The sequence below is a fragment of the Peromyscus leucopus genome, chromosome 19 (assembly GCF_004664715.2).
Source record: "Peromyscus leucopus breed LL Stock chromosome 19, UCI_PerLeu_2.1, whole genome shotgun sequence".
In the NCBI taxonomy this organism is placed as follows: domain Eukaryota; kingdom Metazoa; phylum Chordata; class Mammalia; order Rodentia; family Cricetidae; genus Peromyscus; species Peromyscus leucopus.
In genome coordinates this window covers 57,088,137-57,102,571 of record NC_051079.1, presented here as the reverse complement: position 1 = coordinate 57,102,571, position 14,435 = coordinate 57,088,137, and the positions used below count along the sequence as shown (strand labels likewise).

The window sequence follows — 14,435 nt, the reverse complement described above, 5'->3', positions numbered from 1 at the left end:
ATCCCAAATCTTCATGAATTTACAATCTGGACACTAAATGTCTAACTTTGGTAGTCATACATTATCTCAAAACACACGTGATGGCTTTGTATATCCTCATCCTGAACTGACCAAGACTGCCCTATATTCTTAACCTGTGTCCTGTTATTGAATAGACTGCATAAGTAGGTTAAATGTCATCGCCAGGAAACGACTGGGTCACGTTCTAGAGCCCACTAAAGCTATTGTTTAGGAATTTTACCTTACGCTGTTGTGGTGTTTTGGGGACAATAACCTGATTTGCTTATGAATCCAAATGCGTCATGGCAAGCCTTATTGTGCCAGCACCATGTGAAAGCCAAGGCCAGCAGAGAATCTGTACATTTTAAAGGAAGTGTTTGTGCTGGTGCTAAAATGTGAATTGACATATTCCACCCCAGCCTTTTCACAGGAAATCCGCGTTGATTTTGAGGAAATTGCACATGCTAAGACTGAGGATGTTACTAAATAGATTATTCATACAATATGTTTTTTCAATGCAGGGCAGTTGGGGATGGCAGGACATGCCCAAGTCCTCACTGCCAATCTGAACAGATCAGAGTGAAGATGTTCTACCGTAAACACTGTGCTAGTCAGACTTCTTCGGGACCATGAAACCCACAGAGCATATTTTTCCTAGATAAGACACAGTGCAGACCTCAGAGCTTAGAACCCCAGTCTGAACCTGGGGTAGCAAGGAAAAAGGGTTCTGTCTTTGAAACTAGACATGCCAGAGTTAGAAACCTGTCTCTGACACCTAACTCACAGTGACTTGGAATCTGCCTGTTCCATTTATTTGGGTTCTATTTCTTAGCCATTAAATGGGAGTAATTAACAGTCACTCTAGAGGTTTATATTGGCACCTAATATTGTTCCTAGCCTTCCCTGAGTCCAGCCCAAACTGTCTTTCAAAAATGTACACACGTTGACTTAATTCTTCAACCACATCTGGATTGATCAGGGAGGGATTATTTCCAGTACCTTGATGATTCCTCAGAGAGCAGAGTCTAAAGTATGGCAGCAACCCACAGGAGTGGGTGGGTCAACTGCTGGCAGACAGCTCTCATGGGTTTAACAGCAATAACCCAATACAGAAGAGGATGAGGAGACTGGAGATATGGCGACACTTTTTGCAAGATTGACCTAACAGCTAAAGAAACTAGAGGTTTATTTTAAAAGCCCCAAATCTCAGCTAAAGAATACTAGCGTTCCTCTTGCAAAGATCTGCCTCCTGCCATTAGGACTTTTCTGAGCAGCTTCCTGGGCCATGGCTGCTTCTCTTATCAATGGACTATCAGTGATTGGAAAAATGTTTTACTGCAGCCAGTAGCCCACAGGTAAGGGGCATATTAAAATCAAGGATCACTGACATGACACCGTTATCCACATGGGACACTAAAAGTGGTGGCATTAAAAAAAAAAGTGAACAATGAAAGAAGCTCTTCCCTCAGGAGAGAGGATTGTCAGCTCCACACGGAAAATGTTAGATTGTTGTTGTTATTTCCGTCAAGGCGTCATTTTGAGTGCTGTGAGAACCCGGGTTTGGAACCCTCGCACAATACCCACAAAAAAAAAAAAAAAAAAAAAAAACAACCCCCCCACACACAAACAAAAAAACCAAACAGGGTGTGGCGGAGCACACTGGTAACCCTAGTAATGGGGGTTGTGGAAATAGGCAGGTCCTAATAGCTCACTGGCCAGCTAGCCTAACAGAAACAGTGGGTTCCAGGTTTAATGAAAGACCCTGTCTCAAAAACATAGAGGGAGATGAGAAAGGTATCAGAAGTTGACCTCTGGCCTCCACACAGGTACCCACAAATGAGCTCACTGGTACACACACACATACATAACACACACACACACACACACACACACACACACACACACACACACAAAAGTTAATTAATTAATTAAAGCACATCCCACTTAAAATGCAGTGATTCACATAGGTTTCATCAACACAGGCTAAAACCACCCAGGGAATAGCTTGTGGAGGACAAACGTAATTACCTACTACCAAAGGGCCACCGCTTGTAAGACAGAAAAGCTTTCTTTATGACAGAGTGACCTAGTGACTGTCGGGCTAAGCAGATGATCCAATGAGCACTGCCATTAGTCCAGGGTCCTGGTGGGACGACAATGGCGCACTCCATGTCACCCCCGAGATCATCTACACAGAAACGCCCAGCCCGAATCTAGTAAGCCTGGATTTTCAGTGGGCAGAGAAATGAGTGGGGTACAAATTAAGTAGCATCACATGGAAATGAACCCACATTTCTAGAAGGGGGGATACTGTAAAGGCAATCACACTGGTCTCTTTGAGGCCACCGCTAGTCAAACAAAAAGAGGAACTGCTCTCATCTGAAAGAGATGATTAAGAGGTACAAAAACCAAATGTCAGCATCAATGCGACACTTTGTAAAAACCAATGGGAACGTTTTTATGGAGACAGCTGAAGCAATCTGAATAGGAATCAGGAAGAAGAAATTACTGATAATTTCTTTAGGATGGTAAGAGTATTTTAGTTAAGAAAGGCATGTGCTCTATTTTGAAGAGATATATCCTTAAAAATCTAGGGTAGAAATCTTAGCACTGTCACTTAAAAGGGGTTTTCTGAGAATTTATGTGCTTACAGGTGTTATATACACAAAATTATAATGAATATTAATAACTCTTTATATGGTAGATATAAGACATTTCATTTTATTAGTTTTTCAAATTTTCTGGGTTCTTAAAAATGTTCCTTCGGTGAATGTAAAATAAAAACATACATGTCTATAGCTCTAGCTACTCAGGATGGTGTGGAGATCAACTGAGCTTGAAAGTTTGAGACAATCTTAGTCAAGCACACATAGAGGATGGATGATATACAGACGGACGGACAGAAATGATAGATAGGTAGATGCATGTATGTATACATGGAGGAATATGAACATGAACACAAATCCTTGGTCCCTCTTTAACATCCAAACAGGAAGAAGTCAGTGGGGATAAAAGGGATCCCTTTTTCTTTCTCCTGAGTACCCAACACATCCCTAGAAGACTGTAATAGACACTGATCAATACGATGAAAGAAAAGATACATTTTCTGCTTTAGTGAGTGTTGGGTATCTTTTGAAAGCGGGTTATATTAGAACTCTGCAAAAGGATAGGCTGCTGCCTACCAACCACCGCTTCGGGACAGCCACGGTAGCACACTCCGAGCGAACTCAGAGCCTGAAATGTCCAAAGCCATCCGGGTTGCAAACATCCTGCCCCACCGTTCCCTCGGACATGGTGGCCAAGGGATCAGATCAGGATTTTGACCTCTGGTTCCATTGATACCCCACCAGAAACACGAAACATTTACAATCACCTTCCCGACAGAGGAAGGTCAACTATGCATGTGGAAGAAACGGCAGGAATTAAAAAAAATAAAATAAACAAAAAAATCAACAAGTCAGTGAAGCCCAGCTAGAGAGTCAGCTCAGAGAACCCGGTGGTGTGACTCCGGAACGAGACAGAAGCTGTGCGAGCCTCTCAAGTTAGAAGGAAAGGCTTCCTTTAAATGTCATTTTCTGACTATCATAGGCACAGAAAACGATGCCCACAACACAGTTCCCCAACACTGCTGTTCAAACGTCAGGGCCTCCAGTGTTTGCCAACAGTGAGGCTGAGAAAATAAACGGGAGGTCTTCCGATTTGTAACCTGCCGGGCACATGATACTCAAGGCGAGATACAGCAGACTTGGCCTTTGCTCTCCAGGAGTTTCTGGAGCCCTGGTGGTAGCCAATATTCAATGAACATAAATAATGGGAAATTAGCAGAAATGTCACAAAGGGAAAGCAGAGGGCTGGGGCGGGGAGGACATAGAACCACTCTCAGGAACAACACAGAGGATCAAGGCTGGACCAAGTCACAAGCATCCAAAGACCACATCTTTTTAAAAATCAAAATAGGTTTCAGCTCCGCAGAGTGTAAGTAGTCATTTTCATGGCTGACTGAAAGAGTCTGTGTCTTTTTAACTTATATCTATTTTTTCTATTTTGATTTTGGGGGAGGGACTTTAAAAAGGACCAAAGCATTAGAATTACATCAGCTGTAATGCTTTTTACACCCCCCCATCAAATAATTAGAAGAAAACCCCCATTCTTAAATCTATAATTCATTTCAGAGTCAAGGACACGTTTAGTTTCAGTGAATTACAAACTAAGTTACAAAAAGAAATGACTTCTTTCCTCGACAGACTTAAAGCTTCTGAAATTTGACAGGAGTCTGCTAGCTTAATTCGGTATAATTTTAACTCCATTCTATCAGTTTTCATATCTACACGTCTAACATTACCAGCACAGTGCTACGTCCATAGCTGCTTGAAGGGAAGCAAGCATGGCTGAGGGCAACCTGGGCCTCAACTACTTCCTAGAGGGACCGAGGTGTGGGCTTGGCTTGTCAGTTCAGGAATGCCCGACCGAGATTTCAGCTTATCACAAAATTTCAGTGTCTTTGAAATGGAGGTCGTATGTAATATAGATCCATGCCTTGAATAATCTAATTAAGGCAAGAAGTCAAAAGCTTTATCAAGGTCAGTAGGAATGACAGACAGATTTTGGAAAAAGTATCAGAATAAGGGTACATAATTCAGCAGAACATTATCTGAAAAGGTCAAACTTAGCTATACAGTCAATCGCCTGGGGAGTTCGAAAGGCTTCAGGCCAGCTCCTGAAACACTCACTTGACAGAACTTAGCACTAAGCTTCCCAGCCATTCTCTCTCTCTCTCTCTCTCTCTCTCCTCTCTCTCTCTCTCTCTCTCTCTCTCTCTCTCTCACACACACACACACACACACACACCCCTCCTAGTCACCATTGTCAAACTTCTATTCAGGGTGAAAACGTCCACACTCAAGATTACCGATTCTGCCGACCTAATCTTGCATTTAAAAAGTAGTAGAATTTGGCAAAAATGAAATGTCTGCAAACTGATCCTATTCAGCACAGGAAAAAAAGATATCAAAGGCGAGTGACTCCTTTTTTCCCCTTCTTTCTGTTATTTGCAATGTTATCCACTAGGAATTAAATGCTGGCTCTTACAGGATTAAGGTTGGGCTAACTTGTGAAAAAGTTTATTTTCACTCATTTGTGTCTCTGTCAAACTTTCCATTATAAATTTTATTTTCTCTGCCAGTAAAAGTAATATGAGGTTGTGAGTTGGCAAGAAAAACTTAAAACTGGGGTGTGATTTCCGTACACCAATTTGATGTAAATTAGTTTCTCTGTGTTTTGTGAGAGAGCCTTGAAAAGGCACTTTTGTCTACACAATTTCCCAAGTTGCAAAAAGTCAGTATGTGTATTTCTGATAACTTCACATGGAAGTATATGGATGTGCTTATTTATATTGCTGCTCGTTTTTAATGAATCCAAATTAATTGATAATAAAGAACCTGATGGCTTTTTATTTTCCTGATAAAATATCAATTTTTAGAAAACCATGTCTATTGCTATTAATATTAAATTCTTAAGAGAAACACGTCCATCGGTTATGCTCTCTCTCTCTCTCCCTCTCTCTGCCTCTCTGTCTCTGTCTCTCTCACACACACACTGAATGCATATATATCACAGTGATGTACTTTTGTAACCCTCGACATCTCACAATAACAAGTAAATCCTCCAGGACAGCGGTTCACTACCTGTTGCTTACCACCACTGTTTGTGTGGGATGAGCCAAAAGCCACTGGGACTAGAATAAGCATGCTCCCATAGAACACTGCTCATCCCTTCGGGTTCACAGACTACATTGTTATCCTATGAAAAGGCAGGCAGCTCCGCAGCTCCTGGGGCCAGGCCATCTAAAGGTTTTCTGTCCAGCATTTCACTAACTGGCAACAGGAGAAAACAAAGGCGTCCCTCCCTCCCTCCCTCCCTCCTGGAGAATCACTCACCTTGTTACACAGTGGGGAATCATTTCAGCTGTGATCTGCTGTTTAGACTCCAAGCCCAAGACACAGGGACTCTGCCTTTCTTTGGGATTTGTTTAGCTCAAGTCGTACACAAGGGTTCAAAGAACAATGCAGCTCAAGAGAAACCGACTCACTGAGAGAGAAACTCTGGTCTGCTCTTGTCTCAAATTCCACAGAAAGCCGAAAGCCGGACTATGTACGCATTCTCATCTCCAGGCCCTATTTCCCCACACAGGGAATTCTCAATATTTCCCTTTTATTATCCTTAAGCATTGCACTGTTTATAGGTGGGCACTGCTGAGACCAAGCTGAGCACACCGAGAGCCAGTTCTTGCCAGCACGAAGCCGAACTCAGAGTGAATAAAGGCTGTTCCACACTCCCAGCTAGATTCTGAAGAATCTCTCAAGAAAAGCAAGAGCAGTAACATCCCCAATATACAAAAGAATTTCCCTGGATAGGAACTAGTCGAGGTCCCGAAATGTCAGCCCTCACACACTCCAGGCAACCACCTCAGTTCCCCCCATGTCCCTCTCCGCTTCTCACCTGGCGTTTGAAAAAAGAATAATAATAATAAGTTCAGTTTCACCCGAGGGAAGTGTTCCCAAAAAACCGGAGGGAGAAGGGACTTCACACTGCACGCACACACTGACTCCCACGGTCTGGATGATGCTTTCCCAAGTTCAGGGGCCTCAGGCTTACTCAGCAGAGGAAATCTCTATGTCTGTGAGGAATCATGCCAATTCCTATTAGTAAGAAAGGATACAGGGACTAGGAAGCCTATTCTCTCAATGACCAGCAAAGGGGGCCCAGCGAAAAATAGCGACCTGTGCCATGACCATCTGCAAAAAGGAAGGATGTTGTTAACTTTCTTCTCCCCAAAACTCTGGCGACCTCTGCCTTGACCCTCCGAAACCAGACTCACAGGAACCAGCTTTTCTGCAGGAACTGAGAGCTTTACACCAGAGACCCGGCTCTGCAAGGCTGGTTGCCCAGGCTATCTGCCCCGAACATGTGCACTCACATTCCAAAGATGTTTCCGTTGCTCTGGAATGGCTGTAAATTTCTTCCCTGCAGAATTCTTTCCACACAAACTGCCATGGGCTACACTCCTGTAAGAGTTCTCAACCAAACGCTGGGCGGCTCATCGCAACGAGAATCTTTTAGAGGCAGAGTATGACTGAATTGGCAAGTGGGCCAGAGGAGTCAACTTTTAAAATGCAAATGTATCCAGCGGGGAGGGGGAGAGAAACCCTCCAGAACCAATCCCCCAGAATTCTACCTTCATGATAGATGAGGGATCCATCCCATAAAGGAACCCTTCTTCAATGCCCAGTTATATTACTGAAGCATGTGTAGGCTTACATTTTTAAGGGATATAATAAACAGGTTGTTTAAAAAAAAAAAAAATCCCAAGTGGATTTTTTTTCTATATCATTAAAGAAACTAGGAGAGCAGGAGAGCTTAAAAGATGAAGCATCCCTTTTCTGCCTAAAAACAAATGTCCGGCTTTTTTAGTGGGTGAAGAATAAAATGGTACAAGACTGGGGTGTTAAAGGGTATTAATTTCAGTGAGAGCTTTTGAAAGCAGTTCTGTTCTCTAAAACTACAAATTAAAATGTGTGTTTTAATCATGACTGGTAATAAGACTAAAATTCAAAAAGGAAAAAAAAATCTATAAAACTGGAGTTGACTTGAGGGAAAAGCTTCCACTTTTGCCTATAGATAGTATTTTCAGGAATGGGCTCTCCAGAGAGTTGAAAGTATACAAATGCACAGGGTATGGATACACATACGGGTGCACGAGTGTGTACATGTGCATACACACACACACACACACACAACACACACACACACACACAAATACCATTGTGCTACACTGACATTTTATTATTTAATTAAAGTACTCTTCTTTTCCTAACTCACGCATGCTTCCCTTTGCTGTTAGCCTGCTGGCCTTGACTTCCGGCCAAAAACAATCCACAAACAAAAAAAGGACAACAAATCATATTTTCGCAGACATTTTTATCTCTCAATCCCACCCTGTTTTCACACAACATCATCTAACCCCTAAGGAAACTGTAATTTAGAGCCACCCCCCACCCACATCCCAGCATCTGACACACTGAGCATTTCTTGGGTGAGAAATTGTTAAGTTCTTAATTGCAAATAAACTCTTTTTGATGGACCTACTTTCACGGACCTAGCTGCTTCGCAAACAATACCACAGTACCGGGGTACTGGCTGATGAGAAACAAGCCCGTGGATGTAGTTTTGATTCCGCCAAGCTCTAAAAACAAGATGTTTGTGAGTTCTAAGCTCTGGGTTACTTCATTCCTTAAAGACAGTCATCGGGAGGCTCTCTACCCTCCCTCCGCGCACCTCAGTATCACAACTGAACAGACATCACAGTCACAGCTGCTCAGCCCTCTCATGTCCCAGGTTAACTTTCAGCTCTTCCCCAACCCAGAGGGGCACTTACCTGGTGGCAACCCTGCACGTTTTCTCTCCCATAAGATGAGTAGGAGCCCCTTTCTGCTTTGCCTGCCAAGAGAAACAATAAAACAGTATAAATCGTGCTTTTCCTCTCAAGAAAACCTCCCCTGCAGGTAACAGATATCCACTCCCCGTCCCCGATGTTTACATACGTAAAGGAGGCACTACTGGCAATGTATGCAAGCAAGACAGGGAATAACACTTTCTCACTCTGGCGACAAGAAACTGGAAAAAAATATCCTTCATTCCTATTCTTAGCCAAACTGCTCCACACTTCCAAAAACTGTCATTCCAGTGGCCTCCACTTTCTCTAACAAACAAATTGTCATTCCTTATTTTCACTTTCTTTCTCTCTCACAAAATTTGAACAATTTCATTTTTATTTACACAGCAGGCAAATGATCTATGTAATGACCCTAGCCTGGTAATTCCCATTGATTATATTGACACTTAATGGGGAGGCCAGAGCTAATCAATCACGGGCTCTCCAGATGGTGAAACTAGCAAAGACACTGTTCGAAATTCTAAGCCCCCTCCCCCCCCCACCTCTCTCTCCTCCCTTTTGAAAACTCTCTTTCCCAGGAGTGATCCTCATCATGATCAACACGATGATGGAGAGAACTCATGGGAAAGGGGACTTGGGAAAATCACCTATTCTGAATCCAAGTTCAGATTCTACCAGGAGACCCAGCGGGTCCTAGGATCAGGCTTTTGAATGTCTTGTCCAGGTTCCAAACTCCACATCTATCTCTAGACTGCTCAGGACAGGTAGAGAATCTATCTCACTGCAACTGAGCCCCATGTGCGGACAAACCCAAGGGCGCACGTTTCTTCTGTTTAGACCTTAAGAGAAATTGCATTACAAGAGGTGTGGTTGAATCCAGCTGGGGATGATCGAAGGGTTGATCTAGAAAACTGACCATGCCAAATGACATGGGACCAGTGGGGCAAGCTAATGCTCAGATTCCACTCCACCCAAACTGAAGAACACTTCTCCCGAGACTAGTGTTCAGAGGTACATTGTACTTTATAGACAGCAGAGCACTAGTCTCCTATCCCAAAGGGGAAATTCAAAGCTTCTATTTTGAGGAGCTGAACCAACATCCTGTTAAAGTTTACAACCCCCAGATTTTCCCTTCTCCACTCAACACGAATGCCGACAGGAACAGTAGTCATTTTCTCTTTGGGTTCAATGTCAATGTTATCAGAATAAGCCTCCTTGACAGCACACACAGAATGTGTCTTTCGGGAATTCTAGCTCTGGTGTAAAGTGTGCCCCATGTCCATGTCACTATATTAACACATCCAATGGAGGATTATTTTCAAAGAGAACAAGTTTGGAGTCTTAGGCACCCACCCCACCCCTGTATTAACTTTTCTACTGATTTTAACAAAACTCAAACTTAGGAATACTATACTTCTTCTACTGTGTTCCATGCAAAGTGTAAAATCAATGCCCTTATCAGCCTCAACTCCAGTGAAGTGAGATACCATCACACAGAGTGACAGTCCTGCAGGATAGAAAGGAGGAACTCCTCCGTATGTGACTGTGCAGGTGAGCTTACCTGTGCCCGCTGCACATATGGTCACACAGAGATCCTTAGCCATTTGTGTCATGTAAGCTACCCTACCCTTTAACTGCTCTTTGTAACCATTACTGTAGTAATAGTGACATGACTTTAATGAGCAATATCAAAAACACAGGTCCTTCCTTATGCTCTTACAGACAAAAAAATCTTCAAGTATACCATGACATATTTGATTTGGACATGACAGTCACTATTTAACCACTTCTTGGGCAGACAGACAGGTAGGCAGACAGAAAAGTTGTTTATTTTTTTAAAGTGCTTTGACCTTGTAGGAAATAAAAATCTAATGTCCTGTTTTCGTAATTTCCAAATATCGAATTGTAAAATATAGACCTAAGATAAAATGACCAGTTTTTGTTCCATTTATTTTTTTTTCTGAAGGAAATTACCACCTGATCTTATTCCAGAACTCATCTCTAACAAACAAAATTGGGGAGAACCATTTTCCTACCACCATTTGTCTTGCTATATACCCACAAGCTGGGGCCACTCCTTCTATTAGGATAATGAAAACAGGAAGGACAAACACAAGAACAGGAGAGTGAGACAGAAACAGATAGGGTGTAGAAGAGACAGAAAGAAGAGAAAAGAACGAGCAATGGGCTAGGAAGGGAAGGGAGGAGGTCAGAGGCAGGAGGAGGAAAATATGAATTCACGCGGCAGAGAGTCCCCAAAGCACTCTTGGCTCCATGGGCCCAGCAGTCTTTACTATCATATCAGATACAGACTGCTTAATCTTAATTTTGCTTGTTAAAAAATATTTATCCAGATACAAAAATAAACCCACTGCAAATTACAAGTTGTCAGGGTTAAAAATCTACTCCTGTTTGTGTGGGGGAGGAGGAGAGAACAGCACAGACATGAATCATTCTCCCGTAATTTGAGTGTTTCCATGACATCAACGGGCACCAGTCCAGGACTCTGTCGAAGTCTGCGAGGCACCAAAGAGGCAGCGCAGCCAGCAGGAGGCTGGGAGGTGGACTGGTTTTTTATATTTTTTTCCCAAGGATTATGCTCCTTGTGCAGGTTTCATCTGTACCATCCACTTTTACCATCAAATGGATCGCCGCGGAGATCCTGAGCGAACACATTTCATTCTAATAGTGTGAGCCTTTAACTTTATTGCAGCTTTTTGTTCCCAAATTCATCTATAAATCTGCCCTCAGAGCCCAAAACCCTGGTAGCAAAGTAATCAGGGATTGTGGACAAAGCCCCAGGACCTCTCAAGCATCAGGTTTTCTTAGCTCTATCATTTTTCAAATGATAAGAAGCAGCCATTTTAAAATGGCACCTCAGTTTCCAGAAAAAAAAAAAATCAAGTATTTCATGTAGTTTGTCCATTAAAAATTAGGCATGGTCTTGATATAAATTTTCTGTTTCAAATTCACTGGAATGTTTGTTTCAAGATAATGAAACTTTGAAGCTCACTGATAAGATGTCTGAGTAGGACCCTTAAGTAACTATGTATGTTCAGGGACACAAAGGCCCCTAAATATCTGTGTTTCCTCTATGTCAGGCATGGATTTTGTCACTGATATCAACTGGCTGGCACACAGAGCCTATTTCCTCCTCTCCCCATTATTTACCGCCCACTCTCAGCCCCTCAACCACACGGGCTCTTTGAAGGAGCTCGAGATTCCATTTCTCCAATATTTCAAAGAGATAGCGGCGCGGAGCACACCCTGTAAGCTCACTGCGGAGTTTTCGAGACAACCCTCCAGTCCTAGAATGCGACAGCCGCTGCGGATATTTTTTGGCACCAAGACAATGGTGGCAATGCCAAGCCCCATGGCTAAAACTACTCAAAAGAGGCGTAAGGGTAGCATGAATCGCTCAAGTCTTTTACTGCGTGGAGTACTGTTGTCCATATTTTAAAAACTAAAAGTACCCGTTAGTAACATTTGTTGTATGCCTGTACATTGGGGGAGGGGGAGGGCTTGTGAAATGTACATATATGAGAAGCCCATCTTGCCAGGCACTCGATTCATTTTTAAACCTAAAAGGACCAAATGTTAATTTTTGCTGCTGGTAACAATTTCCGTGCAGGAAATGCATGGTCTGACCTGATGAAGGATGTTGAGATGGCTGAGTGAAAAAGACTGAGAGAATCCTCTGCGGTAAGTCCAAGTGCTAAACAACGTCTCCTCTCCAGCAAGGCTCTATGTACACAAGGAACATGTAATGCTGTGTCACAATGTTTTGTTTTTTTTTTTTCTCCCAATTAAATATGAAGAATGCTGTAAGTGAGCAGACACAGCACGTGTCAATCAGTCCTGGAGACAAAGGAGATCATCATGCAGCCTCTTGTCTAGGACAGGTCGGTCGGTGTCTATAGCGAGCAAGTGATCCTGGAAGTCAACAGAGGCTTTATTCAAATCAAGCCCATCCTATGGCTGAAATCTATATTTAAATGTGATTGCTAAAAATGGCACCACATGGCAGTCAATAAGGGATCTGCTTCCTTCTTTCTGTTGTTCCTGCAAACCTAGTCTCAGCAGAAAATATCAGCCATCTACAATTTTTAAGGCCAATAGTTTTGCTGACCCTGACAATAATCTTTTGTTGTGCTATCCCAGAAACCAGGAGAAAAATTTGTTGTTGTTGTTGTTGCTGCAATTTTGGGGCAGTGCAGTTAGGAAATATCTAAAGAACCCAGATTCAATCTTTAGATAATCTATTATTTGTCATTAGACATCTGACTTTCCTTCCAACATATCACGGTATCGTATTGCAAGGGAATTGAATGGCAATGAAAATATTACAGGAAGGGAATGGGCTCAGAAACCCATTCTACTCACAAGGATAGTAACATCGCCTTTAGTAGATTAGTGCGCCTGGGCGCACACAACAGTTTAAAGCCACGTGGAAAGACCTGGAGACAGACAAGACCAACTTCTCTGTGGGATGATTTCTAGCTTGGTAAGCTGGGGCATAGAACATCCATCCCCTGGTGGTTGATCAACAACGAGGCCTGGGTCCTATTGAGGTACATGGCCCCTAATTTGTAAAGGGCCTCGCTAACACGTCTATCCAGGTGGAAGATGTTTTTTACCCACCACTGAAACAGGAGCACCTGTGCGGGGGAACTCCGCCTCCTCTTCAAAGCCTTGATGAAAAATTATCTGATCCCACAGGACAATAGCAGCCAGGCTATTTCCCTGCTAATCCTCGCTCTGGGAACCGAAGAATGAGTCTTTTGTTCCTCCGCAGCAGACTAGGGAACTCATCATAAACATGCTTGAGTTAGAATAAATTTCTGTCCCTGTCCCAACTCCAACCTATCTGGGCATACCCTATTAATATGTGCTGCTTCTTTTTTAATACAGTGAAAGGGCTACTCCGTTAAGCAGTAGCTAGAGTTTGCAGGGGTAATGAAAATACACACTGGTGATTACTTAAGAGTCCTCTCATCGACATGGCTGTCTCTTCATGTCCTACCAAAGTCAGAAGAGCCGAGAGCTCACCTCACACGAGCCACCACCTACGAGGCTCTATGTAAGGTATCTGACTACCCTGCACAGAAGCTGGTGAGGAGGGCAGCATGAACACCATTTAACAGATGGGGAAACTGAGGCACAGAAAACTGACCAAGGCCATGTAGGTCTAAGTGACAGAGCCAGGATTCAAATCCTAGCATCTGTATCTGCTTTGCTGGTGGTGTTCAAACTCTAGAAAAAGAAAGCACAAATAAACCAGGGGCCAACACTGAAGTCTCTGAAATCCCAGAGCTCAAAACACTCATGAATTTGATATGAAATTAATGAAAGTGTCTTATAGGCGGTGATAATTTACATTTACATGGTGTTTTATTCCTAAAAGGTCTCTAGATACTTTATGGCTGTACAAATGATACACACAGAACCTGTGACGTCTCACAATTAACTGCCACCGTCTCCATGTTAACTCAAAGCAAGCAATTAACAAAAACATGGCAGAAAACAGCGCTTGCCCACATTCTCTATGTGGAGAGTATAACTGTATATTAAAATACACAGGGAAGAGTGAGAGTAAAGACATAATGATAACATAGGGCAACTCAGCACCACTCTCAAGTGTCTGCTGTGGGGAAGCAACCCTATAATGGGCCTCAGAAGTCAGATGGGAAACTAATGGAGAGGATACAGAAACTGACTCAAGCTATCGACGATCTTCCTCCACAAATTCAACTTCCATCTTGAAGGCTCTTAGAAGCCTTGCAGTGAAGATGTGTAGTTCACCTAGCATGGTGTTTGGTAAACCAAATGGAACACTCCTGTTTCTATCCTTGTTTTGTGTACTAACACAAGTCCTGAAAAACTGTAAGAATCATAGGATGCTACATATACTACGACTATATAAAGTCAACACGTTTGTAGTTTTCTACCAAGCAACCGGTAGAAGCTTATTTTTAAAATGTTT

At 42.7% G+C, this 14,435-nt stretch overlaps 1 protein-coding gene across 25 annotated transcripts in view; it reads right to left on the bottom strand.

The window, feature by feature from the left end:
* Positions 1–14,435, bottom strand: part of Tcf4 (transcription factor 4) — a 345,993-nt gene that overhangs the window by 160,978 nt on the left and 170,580 nt on the right. For 18 of the 25 annotated variants that reach the window (XM_028864673.2, XM_028864682.2, XM_028864699.2 and 15 more), the window contains one exon: positions 8,435–8,496. In XM_028864673.2, the coding sequence (XP_028720506.1) occupies positions 8,435–8,496 (62 nt within the window). Of the gene's footprint in view, positions 1–5,936; positions 6,957–6,976; positions 7,296–8,434; positions 8,497–8,600; positions 8,890–14,435 lie in introns of those variants that run through there. The other 7 variants (XM_028864694.2, XM_028864695.2, XM_028864688.2 and 4 more) reach the window with 6 other exon arrangements.